We start from the raw sequence: 18,654 nt of genomic DNA, 5'->3' as shown, positions 1-18,654 counted from the left end.
TAAAAACAAATAAACTGTTAAAGGCACGCGACAACGGCGTGAAAAGGGTCTAAACTAATGCCGACGACGAAATTTGGTGTTTTATTTGCAATGGAACGAATGTGTTATATAAACATTGGAGCCAACATATCTCCTTAATAACTAACAATAAATGCAATATAAGTCTTTTAGCCAGTCCGTTTTTTTTTTACAAATTAAATATATATGCTGTATATGAATCCTGCTTAAATTCTACAATACTTTTATGATAATAATATGGCATAAACAGGCGTGGGTCCAGTAAATTTTACCAGGGGGTGCTCGAAAAAAATAATGTTACACCTTTCTACTTTCTATTTCATTTATTATAGAGCTAACTTTTTTTTAAAACATCAGTATTTATTAAATATTAATTTAAAAATTACATTAATTTCTTATATATATTGTTACACATATAATTCTTCAATAGCTTCCTCTGGAGTGATTTTAATATCCCTGTTGGTGGCTTAGACGACAGGGGGTGCCCGAGCACCTATAGCCCCCCCTCGAATCCACGCCTGGACATAAATAATATGATTGCGTACCTATACCTATTAATAAATGTAATTTTAATAATTTAATTTTTTCAATTATTAAAACACAATACAATTTATTATGTATTTAAAAAAAGATATTTATAGAAGATTTTAATACACACATAATTAAAAAGTGAATACTACAGAATAAATTCAATTATCTACCTTTCGGTTCGGTTCTATATATTGAGTGTAATACGATACACTTATTAGTTATTTGTATAGTACGAAATACCAAATGTGTAATAACTAGTGACTTTTACAGTTTGTTCTTCATTAATTGAAAAAGTAATAATAATAATATCATAACAATATAAATTTAAATTTTTAATATTTTCATCAGTTTATTTTTTCAAGATAATTTATTATTAATTTAGTATTAGTATTGTAACTTTAATTTGATTAGATGCGTTGTATTTTTTAGATAATGTTTATTTTGAAATTATTAGTAATGATGATGAAAACAATTGTGATGGAAATGAAACTTCTTATGTGGCAAATAAATTAAGTTATGTTAATGATACTAATGATCATATTATTATGCCAGAAGATTATGGTGTTGAGAGTAATATTATATAAATAATGATTGTTTTGAAAAAATTCCTTAGACCAAAGGTAGGTAAATTAATGAAATGTTCTATTTGTGTTTAGTATCCTGCAGGTACAGTATTGATACTCACAAAGCAAAATAATCATATACCAGCTATTTGTTTTTCTGGTAGTGTTTCGAATATATTGTGATGTAATCTGTACTCTGTAGATAAAAAAAATAGAAATTGATTACCCTAGCTTTGTTTATGTGTATGGATTAAATAAACTTTTTTAGGGGAGGGGGCAGAGCCCACCACGGTAACTCCAAGACCCAAGTTTAACATAAAGTGTGTACCTATCTAATACGAAAAAAATATATATCTTAACCTCTGCTATATATAATTTACATATTATCTATAGTTTAAATTATTATTATTTTGTTGCTATAACCATTGATGCTCAAGTTAAGTCCTTGTGTTTTCATTAATTCGTCCTATTTTGGAATAAGGCATTATTAATCGTGGCATTCATACATGATGTATTTGATGTGCTTCGAAAGAATAATTTGTCAAAAGTATGTTTTTATTATACACAAACTACAATTTAAATAAACATCATCTTTTGTATAACTATTCGCTATATATTAATCAAATTTGTTTTTCTATAAAATTAATTTAGATTAGTTTTAAATTTATGTATTGTTTCTAAATAAATTTCTGCTTTAATATATATAAATAAGCAAAAATATTTAAATTTGGGATACCAAAGTTAGAAGATTATTTTCTACAAGAAACTTCCATCAAAGTTGATAACAAAAGCACTTTTTCTATTATAAAAAGTATCTAGGTATACGGACGTCGGACATACATAATTGTAAAATCAATACATTCATCACTTCGTTCAAAATTTAATACAATCTTCTGAAAATATAAATCCTTAACCTTAACTTTAACCTTGATATATACCTTCAAACTACACAAATTCTAATGTATTTATTTTAAACATTTTTTTATTACGTTTTGAGTCGATATAACACATAAATGTACCTCATACATCATATATAGCCAAATAATTATTGCTCATATCGATAAGTGGCGAATTGTCGTGAGACCAAATTACCGCGAAGGCCTATATTATTATTTATTACATAATATTATCTTGCAATCATTAAAATGTATTCATCATTGAAAGCGTAAATTTAACAATTATTATGATATTGTTTTTGGAGACAAAATAAAATATTTTTTTTGAAAAATATTGTTGTTTAAAAAGAAAAATAATATTCATGTAGTTGGCTGTTCGTTGTTTCTAATGCCAACCGCGTAATGATGATCAATAGGAACTACTTCGAGTGAATAATAATAAACAAGTTTTAAATACACAGACTAGGTCAAACAATTATTAAATTTTTAAATAAATTTTTAAAACCAAACGATGAACAAATTATCTAATGAGAAATTGGTGTTGAGTGACAAGAAGAAGTCTAAAAATGGAAAAGGAACCACTCCTAAGAAAATCCATCGAAAAATCGTCAAAAAACATACAGAAATGGTAGGAAAATTATTGTCGACGACTATTGAAAATATCCATCCAGTGCAAGTGAAACCGAAAGTGCAACTTAAAGCATTGACTGCTACTAAAGGGATCGTTAAAAAATCTATTACACAATCGGCCGTGAAGAAATTGTTAGCGCCAAAAGCGTTGGCTCTGACCACCGAACAAACATCAACCAATCTTCTTAAGTCTCGGCCTATCAAGAAACGTCCGAAAGAACCAAATTCTTCGACCATCAATAAGACCGAACCAAAGAAGTCAAAACTGGTGAAACGCGTTCTGAAAGCGACTCCTATGACGTCAAAAACAACAACGACAGCAATGACGACGTTGGCGATGCCGAGAGTCTCAGCGGCGATGCCACACCAACTAGGATAAGGTAGTTTAACGACAACTTTCGATTCGTTAAGCTAACGAAAATTCTCTTATCAAATATTATCAATAAAATCGATTCTGTACTACAAAATTCGTTAACTTAATAATTATTTTCGTTAAAACTGTCGATAGTGAAAATAAAATATCGTTAGCCTGATAGACCCATCAAGATCCCTCGATAATACTTAGGTACCAGTTACCGGAGATGGATAAGAGGAAAAACGTTACGTTTCGTGTTGTCATTGATTTATGATCGTACCAATTTACTATTTTCAAATTTTCAATTTAAAATAAGTACTTCACAACATCAAAATTGAAAATTTGAAAATAGTAAATTGGTACGATCATATAAATCAAGAGTAATTGTATTTATAAGTGTTTGGAGATGTCTTTCATATCAAAGAGTATTAATAATTAATGTATGCTAGTGATATAAAGCTGGTAGAATAGTAAATGCCTATGCTTCACAACATATGAGAGTTCATTATAAATTTCCTTCTCAGTTCTCATGAAGAAGATTTAGGTATTGAACAAATTGTTCAAAATATGGATAAAAATCTAGAAATCAGCAAGGTGGTCCAAGAGCAGTGGCTAAGCGTATAGAAAAACAAATTCTAGATAAGGTTGATCATTTAAATCAGGAGAAGATGATTAAAACAATTAAAGGAACACATTACACCAAAAAATGTACATAATATTATGTTGTGAATAAAATAAATATTAATTAACAAACTCAAAAAAAAAATAAAAAAATAAAATAAAATAAAATAAAAAAAAAAAAATTAAAAAAATAAAAAATTAAAAAATAAATAAAAAAAAAATATAAATAAAAAAAAAAAAAATATTTAAATATTTCTTATAAAATTAAAAAAATTTGTATATTTTTAATAATATTTATATGATAATCGTCATAATAATATGGGCTATTTTTTTTTTTCAAGTATTTTTTCATACAATATTAACATCTTCCTTTCATTCTCTGTTCTTTTTATATCGTTATCAGTATTCAGTAATTTTATCAAGAGCCTTTTCGATTACAAATAAAGAATTTGCTATAACTTGAATATAACCAACTTATTGTTAATATGCAATTACATTGAATGCATTTCTAGCAGTTTATAGTAGACTGTTGAGATTTTGTGATACTATTTCTAGAAGAAAAAGAACAATTAAAATAACTATGAGATTTTTTAAAACAAAAGTAAACTATACATTTGTACTTATTAGTACTACCACTTGCCTTGTTTGAGATTATTTTTATTGGTACCATATACAATTTATATTGTACATTTATACCTGACTCATCAATACACTAACAGAAATAGAAAAAACCCACCTCCAATTGGGCCCTTGACTATAACTATATTATATTTAAATAACACTGTAACTTAATTGGTTGTTTAGAACTAGTAGAACTGATATTAAAAAAACGATCTGTTATTATAGAATCATCATTCATCAATATCTCGTATACTTATGTATAATAATATATGTATATATACAATATACCAGTGTGGGCTGTATGCCTGTATGTGATGATAATGTAGTTTTTCAGACCGTTGTGTAGCAGCTAGAGGTTTTGTCTGGTACATACCTAGCATTTATATAATTATATACAATACATAATAGTAACTCTATATATGTGTAATCAATAAAAATACTCAAAATAGGTAAAAAAAAACTAAGAACACACATAATAAAATAATATGTCAAAGAAAAATAAATACCTAAAAATTATTTTATTTTTATTTTTTAGTGGATTAATTTATGATAAATTATTTGTTTACAATTTTGTTCGTTCTTAAAAAATGCATTATTTTTTTATATATTTGAATTAATTTGAGTATGTTCAGTACCCAATTTTTTTTTCTGTTGTAGATTATTAATATAATAATATAATTTTAGTAATATTACTACTTACTAGCTAGCTAGCTATGTAATGCTCACATTTAACGTAACACGTGTAGATAAATCATATTTTTGATTTTCTGATTTGGCGTATAGATCATATTTCTGACATATCAACCATAGCGATAGCTCTCCTGCCCAGCGATGTCCGTGCAAATTTTGACTATTTAAGAGCAGAATTAAAAATTATTTTTCGCTTGATCGACTTGTATCGGACTAAACATTTTTTTAAGTAACTATTCATTAAAGTTTTCATAGATGTTTTTTATTTTAATCCATACATTCAATTTTGTCAAAAATTTCAATTTCGTCAACGTCCATTGCGTAGCGAGCCGCGCGGAAACTTATCTTGTAGACGTAACCGACATCTTTTTGGTCGAACGGAAGACATTTTCATTGAACAAAAATATCGGTAATTTTAGCAAAAATCTATAATAAAATTAATAATATCATTGACCATTGTTAATATTATTTGACTTTGTGCTGTACATACCTACTACATTTACGACACATAAATGGTCTGCCGATCATTGAAGAAGAAGATGACATTATTAGCATATATATTTTATATATTATATAACATCAATTATAAATCTTGATTATTGTTTTCTTCATCTACTACCAATGCCAAAGGGACAGGTTCGATTAGGTAAATACTACTATCACCTGAAGCCATCTTTTGTACATTATTTTCCTAAAAATAAAAGATTATACATTTCCAAGACAAACAAAACCTAATAGGTACTTTAATTTGATTTAAATAATAATGATTAATAACCAGTTACAATAGTAACATACACTGTTTCTAAACAGATTGATGACTTGATTTATAACATAAATGATGTATAACCCAAAAATCGAATCATGCGCAGACTAGCTGTCGTACAAAAAAGGTCAAAATTAACAATAGTGATGCGCAAACGACAACCGGCGCTGAGTATGGAATGCTAAAACAAAGGTTTACTAGATCACTATATTGGTTCCGTATTCTGATAATATATTAGACATTAGACTATGAAAAGACAATCGCGACTGCCGGAGAAAAAGTAGTTACCGTTAGTTATAAGCTGCTCAGCTGCTGGCTATATGGAATCATTCAAGGATCTCAAGGATATACTAGAATACTAGATGTATTTGTAAAATGGGTTGCAAAACTAATAGATGTGCTTGTAAAAAAATTAATGTTTTATGCAATTCAAAATGTCACAGTTCATTAAATTGTGAAAATAAATAATTATGTATCTATAATTTATCTTATGTAATATGTCATATAATTATTAAAATTTCGACCCAATATATATTCCACTAAACAAAATGATCAACATCGTCTATCAATATTAGTCATTAATAAGGTAACTTCCTAGTTCCTAGTCATAGTTGTAAATGCGTTAACAAAATACTTGATTTTTCACAACAACGGCCATGTTGTCAGTTAATGCCTAGGCATTGACGATATCGTCTACTAAAGTTACGAACTTATAATATTGGCTAGGAGTTTACGTTATTACCTAATTTACATAATCGACAGTAACATACTTATTTTTGTACGGTTCGGCCGTGTTTACCGTCGGAAACGTAATAAACGTGACATTAATTTATTTGGAAACCGATTGCATAGCGTTATTTAGCGGCTTTCTCGAACGTCTTTACTATATTCGGTCATCGATTGAGCTATGAACAGAACGTTATGCTATCGCTCTACCCTATGTCGAAAATTAGGCGGTTGATTTATATATATACAAGCCAGTTTAATCTTAACCATTAGATTTTTTTCATCAAAATCATAAATATTTCGAAGCTAAACTATATTCATCATAAATATTGACGATTTAATATGTGTATTGTGTTAACTACGGTGATTAAATAAATGTATTCATTATTATTATAATGATATATTACTGATATCTTAATATTTATTTTTATAGGAGTATATCAGAATATTCAGAATACCCAGTAATGGCAGTAATGGAATTACAAAACACGTTTTAAAATACCGACAAATAATACAATAATACAAATGATTATTGGCTACACGTACATCGACTATCGTAATAACGTTATTGAGTTACCTATCCTTTAACTTAGTTACTGAAGCTACACGGAAGAATCAACAATTACATTTCGTCGTTTTGGGCTAAGCGTTTGAATATTATTAAACCCTTGTGGATATTATTTGAAAATTTCAGTTCGGAAACGTTTTTTTCTGAACATACTCATAGGCGCAACTAGGCTCAAAAAGCTGAAAGAGCTAAAAATATTTACAAGCCTTATGTTTAATCTAAAAATGTTCTACCCCTCATAATCGCCTAGCAATGATTTATATAGGAGATTTTTAAAGAGAAATGTGGCAAAAGCCCAAAATATTAAATTATTTGTAAATAAGGTATAGGTAGGCATGTTTTGACAGTACAGTTTTAAGTAACCTGGTTATTAATTCAGTAAAAATAAGCTATGCATACTTACTCATAATAAATATATAATAAAATGAGGATGTCATAACACTCATAACCTCCTAACACTTCCTTTTTACATGCTACTGTTTAATCAATAAAAATAGAGAACTTAAAAAGATAATACACCTATTTATTAATAAAAAGTGTTGTTTATTATGAATAATAATAATGTTTTTAAACAAAATTATATGAAATAAAAAAAGTATGCAGGGAAAAATAAAAAAAATAATTTTATCATACACCTATTATAATAAATTACATAAGTACTTAACTCATAATACATAACATATTGATAGTATTATTATTTTATATTAAAGTGATACACCAATCCTTTTTTTGAAAATTTATCAACAATAACCTGAGTGTCAATTATATTAACAATGTCTCTTTCTATACATAAAATAGATAAATAACTAAACCTTTCTTGTCCCATACTACTTCTTAACCAATTTTTTATACTCCTCATTGAGGAAAATGAGCGTTCGCATGTAGCTGAACTTACAGGTATTGTTACTGCAATTTACTGTAACAGCTTATATAAATTTGGATAGATAATAGATGGTTTTCAACAACTTTTTTTAAATCATTAAAATCAATATAATTTTTTGATACTTTTAAACAATTATGTACAACTACCATTTAGGACCTTAAACTGTCGATTTCTTATTGGAAATTATAACTAATATGCTGCAATAGAGTTGTTATATAATATAAACGTCAATAAATATTAAATTATTTTTTTAGTTGTAATCACGGACTAAGATTAACAGGACTGGAAACTGTCCTTAAATGGTTTCAATAATTTTAATAAGCTTCAAGTAAAATCGTTTAAAAACTGGGGGGGGGCTATGGATAAAACTAGAGGAGCTAAGCCCCCCCCCCTAATTGCGCCTATGAACATACTGCATTTACGACACATAAATATGGACTGCCGATCAGCGATGTATAAATATGATGTATTCATACCTGTCTGTTACATTATTTTTATAGACGACTATACACAACTTAATTTATTTCATGCTTATATTCAAAAAAATGGTAAAATTAATATTTGCAACATGCTAGTAAAATGACCAAAATATTAAAATACGAAAATAATTTTCTTATTCTTAAATTTGAATAGTAAAAATAGAATATGAATTGTTGCATTTTACGATATACCTAATATAAATATTGTATAATTATAATTTATTAACTCAAATATTAAGTGCTAATAAGGTACCTAAGATCAGTGAAATTATTATTAATGTGCAATGCACTTTTGAAGTGAGTAAGTATAAAGTATTAAACAAATTAATTGTTATTCATAAAATCATAATCATTATTATCTTTGTTGTCATCGCTTAGTGCCGCCACTAGACTTTAAAAAGACCCACGTGTAGTCGAATACTCAGTAGTTAACTCAGTAATTAGGTCCTTTATTTTGTATGCAATAGTTAATAATTTATATAAATCCAACATTTGTCAATACGACATCATGTCTGTAAATGCTTAAAGGTTTTTCTAAATTTAGTTTAACTCGTCAATGACGTCAATATCGACATATTTGACTCATTTTATAGTCAGTATCCGTGTTATAAGCTTATTAGAACTTTTTTATTAACCAATACTATGTAGAGTGTAGAATAATTATAACTTGTTGAAAAAATAACATGCCAATACAAAAATATCAACTAAAAGGATATTCTTATATTAGGCTATTTAATTTGGGTAGGTATAATTATTGTTCTTTTTGAATGTTCAATTTTCAATTACAACTCGCTTTTAAAACTCTGAATACAGAAAAATAACACACTAGTCACTAGTCAGAATGTGAGCTTATTGATTTTGATTTATTAATCGTAAGTTAAGAAATGTAAGCATAGTGATTAGTGACTTATGAGTTTCAAATGTTTTAATAGAAACCATACCATATTATTATAATAATTGTTGATAGGTACATATTATTTTGACCATATACAAAATATAAATAAAACATTGGCTAGGTATAATAAGCCTATAATAAAAAATTATTATATACTAAGTTAAAAAAATTAATTTTATCATTTATATGTCACATAAAATAATTTAAAATTGTTTTATTTATGTTGTTATATCTAACATTTTTTGTCCTTGATTTTTTTTTATGTTAGTAGCGTCACATATTGGCATTAACTTTTTTGTTTTGTTTTGTTTTTTTTTTAATATTATAATAATGAATTAATAAACAAGTTTAAACTAATGTTAAATAAACTTCGATTTTTTTACAATATTTAATCAGAATCTTAAATCATGCGTACAGCGGTACTACTAGTGGTAGATACTACCAATGAAAAATGAAAATAATAATGCTAAATTATAACACCTAATATCTTATATTATAAAATAATAATAATATTACAGAATAGATCAATTACAAAATACTCGTATGTCATCAATAATACTTCGTAATGACATTTAACAAAACAAAAGACTGGAATGGTGTAATTAAATCATTTTTTAGTAATCAATAGTTGTTAATCGTGTGTTCCAAACAATTTGTATTGTGAAAGCGTTTATTAAATACATCTTAAATTTATGACAAAACTATTTCGTTTCATTGAATTATAAACTGCGCTTTGTTATGCGGGTGATGGTTGGGAAGTATATACACACACTAACCATCATTTACTACGCACACACTTGTACGACTCACACATACATCTATAAATTATAATATTTCGTATACTGAACCGTCTGAAGCCCTTAAAAATTGCCCATTTAACAATATTTTAAATTATCTATGAAAATTGTATCATATAATTTTTAACGTACATATATAATGGAGCCTATGTTGCATTTATAAATACAATAGGTACTGTGTATTTTATAAAGTTGATGTAACAATTTTAAATATTTTAATCATTTATTTACTTAAACAAAGACAAGTGACTACCATGAGTTAGGAAATATTTGCAACCATCAAGACGTATTAAGTATACGAATATTAGCTACGTATATGTGTTCACCAAAGTTATCCTTATTCTAAACGTAGAGCATAATTCTAGTTTAGCAACCTATCGATTATTTTGATTTTTTTTTTAATGTGTATTTTTGCATGCTTTATAAGAATGTAAAAAAAAGGTTGGACAAACTTCGTTTTAAAATTATCGGTGACACACATTAAAAAAAAAAAATCGATAGGTTGCTAAACTAGAATTGTTCCAAACGTAGTACTATATGTCTATATACTTATGTACTAATGTACTATACTATTTACTGCGAAAATATAGCCATAAATTACTTATCTGTTTCCTAAAAACAACTAACAAGTAATTTTGATTTTGATTTCCGTTATCTCACAAAAAAATATTTTAATTGGGAAAAACTGATAAAGTTCTACTACCTAGTACCTATAATAGTTATAATACTTTGAACTTTCATGGTGTTCACTACACCTCCTGAAAAATGTAAATACAATCTTGAGTCTCTATATAGATATAATAAAGATAATAAAATACAATAATAAATTAATAATTTGTACTAGGTACTGTATTGTCTGCACCTATTAAATAAAGTACAAATATAATTCAAATAAAAATGTTAACATTTATTCATTTGCAATAAATAAATATATTAGGTATGTTACTAAGCTGTGATATTTTATGATATTATGTTTAATATTATCATTCTTATTATTTAGAAAATTTCTTGTATGGTGTTTAACCTAACGACAATCGGTTACGGCTCTACATAAATACTCAACAGACAGCGGTCAACAGTCGCCAATGTTGTACAGCCGTACAGTACACGGTTTTTGAAATCATATCTACTACCTACCTACGTATTAAACTACAACTACCTACGACTGTATTGTTATCACTGTATATTAAACTATATTGATCATTTTTATATGGATTATATTTTCTGACTCGAAACACACATCAATCTCTCATTTTATTTTATTTCACGTGATAGAATAGTACATGGTATATAAAAGATATATAAGCACTAAAAAATAAAGTATTAAAAAATTAGTAATTAATCTTAAGTACAGATACTTTGAGAAAGTACCTATTTAAAACTTTGACCAAATACTTTTACTCGAGTACTTTTCAACGCTGTATACAAATTTAAATATTTAATCATCAATTTTATTTGTGTCGTCGTAAAGCAATATTATGACCTTATCAGTTTAAAATGAATCGAATAGTCATAGATAATATCACAGAATTTATTAAGTTTCATGTGATAATACGTAGGTAATGTTTAATGCTCATGGTATTGTGGATTACGACGTATAGCAACGTTATCTCCACTCACAATAATATTGTTTAATTGTTTTATTATTTTTTTATTATTATTATCGTCACGCGAAGTGACATGTAAATATAATAATAATAATAATAATAATATATACTCGTCCGACGTCCAGATTTACCGGCAATCGGCATTTCGCCATTTTTAAATTGCCGTTCGTGAAGACCGAACAGTGTTCGTCTTGTAATGTCCAAACGGTTCTTCTGGTAACGACCGAACAACCTCTGGTAGTTAAGTCTAGAACTGGAACGAGTTTGTCTGCGTTCACGTAAGTCATGTCACGAGAATACTACAATCTGCGATTCGTCGTAACCACGCCGACGCTGTCCATCACCGAGTACAACTGCCTGAAAGAACCGTGCAACCAGGTGCGTACGATTATTAAAATATGCCTTTAAAAAGTCCTTTATTTATGTATCAACTGTGAACAATAGTCGTCGTACACTGCTTTCACCGAACGGAGTCGAAAAACATCAAAACACATGCCGATGGTAACGACCAACATCATTGGCGTTGCAAATTGTCACCCAACTTTATTGCTACACAAGCACCCACCCAGTAATGTGTCATAATTTGACAATGATTTCCTTATAACACTGTTAGACATTTCATAATTTAAATTAAATTTTTGACCACACACTCAAGTTGATAATATAAGTCATATCGATTTGGTGATATTATGTTAGATTAATGTTATAGTAAACAAATTGTATAGACCTTATCTATTACTTGATCACAATTACAAACTTTGTATGTTTACTTACACCATCAAATTAATCAAAATAATTTACTATGGGTTTTTTTTAGATTGGATTCCTAATTGGAGATAAAAAAATTAAAGTATCAAACGTTATAACCGATGAATCATTGAACAACACCATCACAGAAGAAACAATATGTAATTAACAGTTATAAATAAATATAAATATTATTAAATACCTACTTTGTCGTATGAATTTTTAATATTTTATTTTTGATTTCAGGTATCCATGCTTCATATCCGCTACCAGATTTCTATGAACAACTTTGTTCAAACCCATTACAAATAGATTACAAAAAATTGAAATACTTCTTACAAAAATGTCCAGCAAATTTTGAGGTATGAAAATAAACAGTCGTATACCTACGTGTAAACCATATATTATGTTAGATTAATTATGCACATCTAATTTATTTTAGAAGTCTATTGTTGGTTGGTACAGATTTCGCAGAAATGCTGTATTATCTCCTAGTATTGCTGATATTCGTTTTCATGCACAACTCAGTAATATTTTTGATAAAATGAGTGTATCCACAAACAAATTCCTCTTTTGTATGTTCAACCATAACTATATTGGATCCATGGATCATAAGTTCAATCATATATTTTACAGATGTGACACTGGGTAAATACTAAAAAATGTAATTAAATATCTACATTTAAATATACATTAATATATTGTATCAAGGGTATTTATATACTTATTATGAACATATTGATTAAAATTTTTTTTTTTGTATTATTTAGGAAGTGCTTAAACCCAGTTAAAGTTGATATTGTGAATTTAAGTACAAAACCTTTCATTGAAGATGATAATCTTGGATATAAAACAAACGTTAATTTGATTGATAACTGCAAAGCATATACAGATACTATAAATAAAGTATTCGGAAATGGGTAAGTCAATAACTTAACACAATTAAAATGGTTATATCTAATAGTATTATTACCTGTGCAAATCTATTTAAATTAAATTATTAATTAAGTAATGTTATGAGGAATTAGTGAAATTACAATGTTGTAAAATACCTGTTGAATCATTAAACTAATCATAATATCTGGAAAATGTATGATGTATTAATGATTCCCATTAGTGAAAGCTGGACTTAAAGTACATCAAAAAAGTTAAATATAGTTTTATCCTCCATTAAGTACCAAAACATGCACTAAAATATAAAAAAATTTTAATTTTTTTTATTAGATAAAATATAAACTCTAATCTTAGCTTTACAATATTATATGCATTTATGTATATTACATAAAGTATACTAATCTTTTACTGTCAATTTAAGCTAAAAACAAATTTAAGTTTAAAAAAAAAATGTAATTAAATGGGTTAACAATGGTCAAATAATTAAAAAAAATATACACACAAAATATTTTTAAAATATATATATTTTCCCCACTAATTTATATTAATTTTAGAAGATTAAGAATTATAGTTTATAGTTACATCAATAACATGTGAAATGTACAAAAATGTATAATATTTATAAAAATTGCACAAGATATAATGATATACTTGATAACCAGCACTGGATTCGTAAAAAATTGCTTATCGAGCTGTCCACCTAGACTGGCCAAAGTTATTAAACAATTTTCTTCTAAATCTATACAAAAATTTTTAGTATAATTTAATTTACTGACCCTTATTATAAATACAAGCAATACTTTCTTTTTCTCTAATTTTAAATCAAACATTTAAACACTTGGTATTATAATAATTACAAACATGAGTAAAATGTTAATAGTTTTTTATTTTTATTATTATTAAACAATATTATTGTACGGCGTTAAAAAATAAAACTAAATATTGTCAGATAATTTTCAAATGAGTAAATTTGTCAATAAATTACTTTTAATAGATATTTATAACTCAATAACATCTTCATTTTTTATGTTTTTCAAAATGTCTTTCTCTCAATTTCATTAATAAATATGTACCCATTTTTCCTTGCAATACATATTTTCTGAGTCTATTTACTATTTAGTATATACTTCGACTTCAAAAATATTGTTTCACAAAGTACTTGCGTGCAAGACAGTGTTAAGATAAACTTATATGTTAAAAATAAACTTGAATATACCATGGAATGTAAATTGTAGATTTTTAAAACTTTAAAACAACATACAATACACTCATTATTATCATACATTTATATTTTTTTCTCATTGTCCTCATCATTATCGTCATGTTGTAATAATTTTTCCTGGTCATCATCAACAACAAGTTGTTTTTTAGGCCATTTAGATGCAAAATCTTAAATTTCATCAGTAAACGCTCCTACAGTTAGCTAGGATCAAATTTGTTTAAAATACTTGTTAGTCTACTAAATTATTTTGTTATATCGATATCTGCAATATTATTATTACGTTAACATTTAACTGTCAAATGGAAAATATACAAAACCTAAATTTTATTAAATTTATAAACCACACAAGATATAGGTATCTATTATATTATCATATTATTGCTATTTGTCAGTTGTCAAAAGATTAAGATAAACAAAACAATTCTAATAGTGACCATACTCTAACCATTGTTTTTCATTAGATATCATTATATTATTATTCAACGGAAGAAAACGATTTTCGTTATAAATTACATTTTAGAATCATATTTTTAAAATATAGATAAGATATTTCTACTGATTCAAAATATCATCAAACTGGCCCGTCTGGCCCAAATCTTTCGAATTTTTTAATGGCCCACAGGATTTGGTCTGGTAGCTCTCCGGCTCAATCCGGGACTGTTGATAACAAAAATAAATTTATTTGAAAAATTAGTTACTATAACTTTTTTTGTTTTAATAACATACAACAAAAGTATTAAAAATATGTATTTGATACTTCTTTTGAAAAGTATTAATAATATAAGTAAAATATTAAAGTAGTATATTTATTCAAATACTTTACAAGGCTGCTTTAGTGCTATGTAATTATTCCATTTTAAATTTCAACAGAGAAAAAACCAAAATATATTAAATATCATATACTGATATAATAAAATATGTATTTAAATTTATTTAATGTAAAACAGTTAGAAATATTCAAATATATATTATTTATAAGTATAACGTATACATTTTACCTTTATATTGTAATAGGCAATAGTTACAAAATATATTTTTATATTACTCTATAACTTTAAAACAGTATGTGAATTTATAAATATCTGCTCTTTAATCATTAGTCATTAACATTAAATAAAAACTTAATTGTTTTTAATGTAAAAAGGATATCAATTTAATATTTATTTTTCTACTTTCTAAATGTTGTTCTAATAATTTTGAAATACTTTTATATTAAAATAGTATTATAAAAATAACTTTTAAAAATTAATTATTTACTCAAAAAAACTTCATACCTGTATGTGTGGTTTCTGTTTTAATAACACCTAACATGACAAATTTTAAATTCACAATAATACATTTAATTCGGTTATTTTAATATTAAATACAAATTAATTAAAATTTATAAATATAAATTATTTATCTGTAATAAATTAAAATACATGAATCTTTTAATAGTCCTATGTAGGTTTTTATAAAAAATATATCTTTACATTACATTTTTTTAATAATATAATAGGTAAATTCACTTCAATTTCTCTTAACATTAAACATAATAGAGTAAAATGGAGTATTTCTAATCTGAACGTAGAACTTACTATTATTTGTATGATGTTTTCTTATTATATAAAAATATAAATAATAAAAACGGGAATTTTTATTCAGACTTATTTTAGATTTACTGAATATTATTTTTAAGTTTTGGGACTAATTACTTAAAAAAATATGTGATTAAATTTAAAAACAATGCTCTAAAAGTCTAAAGTCTTAAATATGCTCAACACATAGGAAAAATTGGAAAAATATAATATGCATACGAAAATATTAGGTATATGATATCAACATTCAACAATAGTTAAAAATGATTTAATTTATTGAATATTTCTTTTTTGTTTATAAAATGTATTAAAACATGCAAAGTCAAACTTTGTATTTAATTTCACTATTTTACAAAACAAATTATATTTTATCTAGAATATACTTAATTACTAAAAATGAATAAAATGTACAATAATCATTTATTTAATAAATTATCTTGTTCCAAACTACAGGAAAGAACAGTGTTCAAAAGTGTCTGTATACAACATGAGAACTGCTTTAATTGAGGAGATGAATAAAATGGTCAAACGGATAGTAGAGAATGAACAAGAAGCTATTAAACTAAGTGCATCCATAGAAGAGAAAAAAAAAGAGATAGAAAAGAAAAAAAATGCTAAGTCATAAATTCCTAAAAATTAATGGGCTTATTAAAAAAGATAAATGTATTTGTAAATTTTTATTACTATATACTTCAATTGGTTTACAATTTTTAAACACTTTCATTTTTATTATTGTATATCTTAATGTTTTAATACAACTATTATTGTTATAAAATATAAGTTACATTAAAGTATGTATTTTTATTAAATTATATTATTAATATGCTTACCATTAATGAGATAAATGTTGTGTTTTTTTTTTTATTTAAAACATACTATTTTTAAGGAGTTTTGTAAAGAAAATATTTATGTAATTATTGATTATGATAATTTGATATTGAAAATAAATTTGAACATCTTAATAAGTTTATTTTAAATTCTAGTTAACAATGTTTTCAGTTTGTTTATTTCTAAAAGCATAATTCATTGTAGAAAAATTTTCCAGGGGTTCCTGGAATAACTCTTTTAATATATTTCAATAAATAAATAATTAGTTATTGTTGGTAAGAGATGAAAATTTATTCTGGTCATTATCTATTATACTGTACAAAGTATAGCACACTATATAGGTTGTATAGGTTTTAATATAGCTGACTTGTTGACTTGTTATACTGTTTTGATGAAGCACATCAACAAATTGTTGACTTATTTTACATAAGAGTATTACAATTCCATTTTTAAAATTATTTTACAAAGAACTAGAACTTAAGTTAAAAGAAGTTATGAAAAATATTCTAGACATGTATTCTAATATTTTGAACGAAAAAAATGTACAATACATAATATGTTTATATGTTCATTTATCTATTTTTCAAAGAATGAAATTCCTCTTTTACTTTTAAATGTAATTGATGCCGAAAGGGTTAATGTTTGCCAGTATTCTGTATGCAGTAACAGTCCTTGAAGCAGATCTGAAACAGCTGTTAATATCCTGGAAACCAAAAGATAATGTGGCAAATAGATTCAATTGGCCAAGGATGACTTAATTTGTTCGGTATCCTATGCCCATTAAAAATAAATATGCTTTAACCCAGACACAAACTAGGTTCTTTGTATATTAAATGTTGTATTAAAAATGATTAAATATTCATGCAAAACATAATACATTTTATGTTTTTAAAAGTATCAATTTTACTTTACTAAATTTATAAACTACAAGTATATTGTAGAAAAACATTTATAATATTTTTAATTTTTATAGCTTAGGTATGAAAATGTAATGAAATGTTCCTCATAAGTTGTTCATACTTGAACTAAAAAAATCTAAAAAATATATAAGCAATCATTTTTTATAAATAATTATATTGTTTTGTATGTTTTTGTCCTAATTGTATATCAAATTTGAATTAAATTATTTTTTTAATTATTATTTTAAAGACGTACAATGATGTTAATCATTTTATTATAATTCAAAAACATTATTCATGGGAGACTTAAAACTTTTATGCATATTATGAATTTTATTATACGCTATGTAATTTTCTAATATGTAGATTAATTTAGATATCTATATAAGCCAAAAATAATATTTATTCGCAAGTAACTTTTTATTAAAAAAAATAAAAATAATCTACATTTTCATATTTATAAAAAATTATAAAATTAATTAAAAAAATTTAAAATATAAATTCTAAATTAATTAGAATTATTAAAAATAATATTTACTACTGAATGTAGTACTTGTCTTTGTACTTTTTGTGTTCAAATGTAGTAAGATTTTATTTATTGTGTGAACATAAAATAATAATCATTGAGTATTGAATCCTATTAAATATTTTGTAGATACTTAAAAGATACTAAAAAATATATCTGTTATGGGAAAATATAATTATATGAACTATTGAAAGTAAAATATTTAAAATAATAAAAGCACAACAAACATAATGTTAATAACATGGTGTGAATGAAGGTACCTATTACATTTTTTTTTATGTGTATGTAACGTACTTTTAACTGTTATAGAAATTTTTT

The 18,654-nt window shown here is 25.5% G+C and overlaps 1 protein-coding gene and 1 pseudogene across 2 annotated transcripts; one reads left to right on the top strand and one right to left on the bottom strand.

Annotated features, from left to right (window-relative positions):
* Positions 1 to 3,949: 3,949 nt before the first annotated feature.
* Positions 3,950 to 11,930, bottom strand: LOC132924947 (uncharacterized; annotated as a pseudogene).
* On the top strand, positions 11,614 to 17,060 carry LOC132927375 (BRCA1-A complex subunit Abraxas 1-like). Of its 2 annotated transcripts, none has more exons than XM_060991891.1 (6): positions 11,614 to 12,021; positions 12,461 to 12,551; positions 12,637 to 12,752; positions 12,836 to 13,038; positions 13,161 to 13,310; positions 16,537 to 17,060. In XM_060991891.1, the coding sequence occupies exons 1-6, from the start codon at positions 11,929 to 11,931 to the stop codon at positions 16,706 to 16,708; spliced, it is 825 nt and encodes a 274-aa protein (XP_060847874.1). In that variant the 5' UTR covers positions 11,614 to 11,928; the 3' UTR covers positions 16,709 to 17,060. The 2 variants fall into 2 exon arrangements, with proteins under 2 accessions (XP_060847874.1, XP_060847873.1); XM_060991890.1 differs by having other exon boundaries at positions 11,616 to 12,021; positions 12,833 to 13,038.
* Positions 17,061 to 18,654: the final 1,594 nt, after the last annotated feature.

The sequence above is a fragment of the Rhopalosiphum padi genome, chromosome 3, assembly GCF_020882245.1.
Source record: "Rhopalosiphum padi isolate XX-2018 chromosome 3, ASM2088224v1, whole genome shotgun sequence".
In the NCBI taxonomy this organism is placed as follows: domain Eukaryota; kingdom Metazoa; phylum Arthropoda; class Insecta; order Hemiptera; family Aphididae; genus Rhopalosiphum; species Rhopalosiphum padi.
Note: the sequence above shows the minus strand (reverse complement) of the source record. Positions and strands in the feature narration are given on the sequence as shown.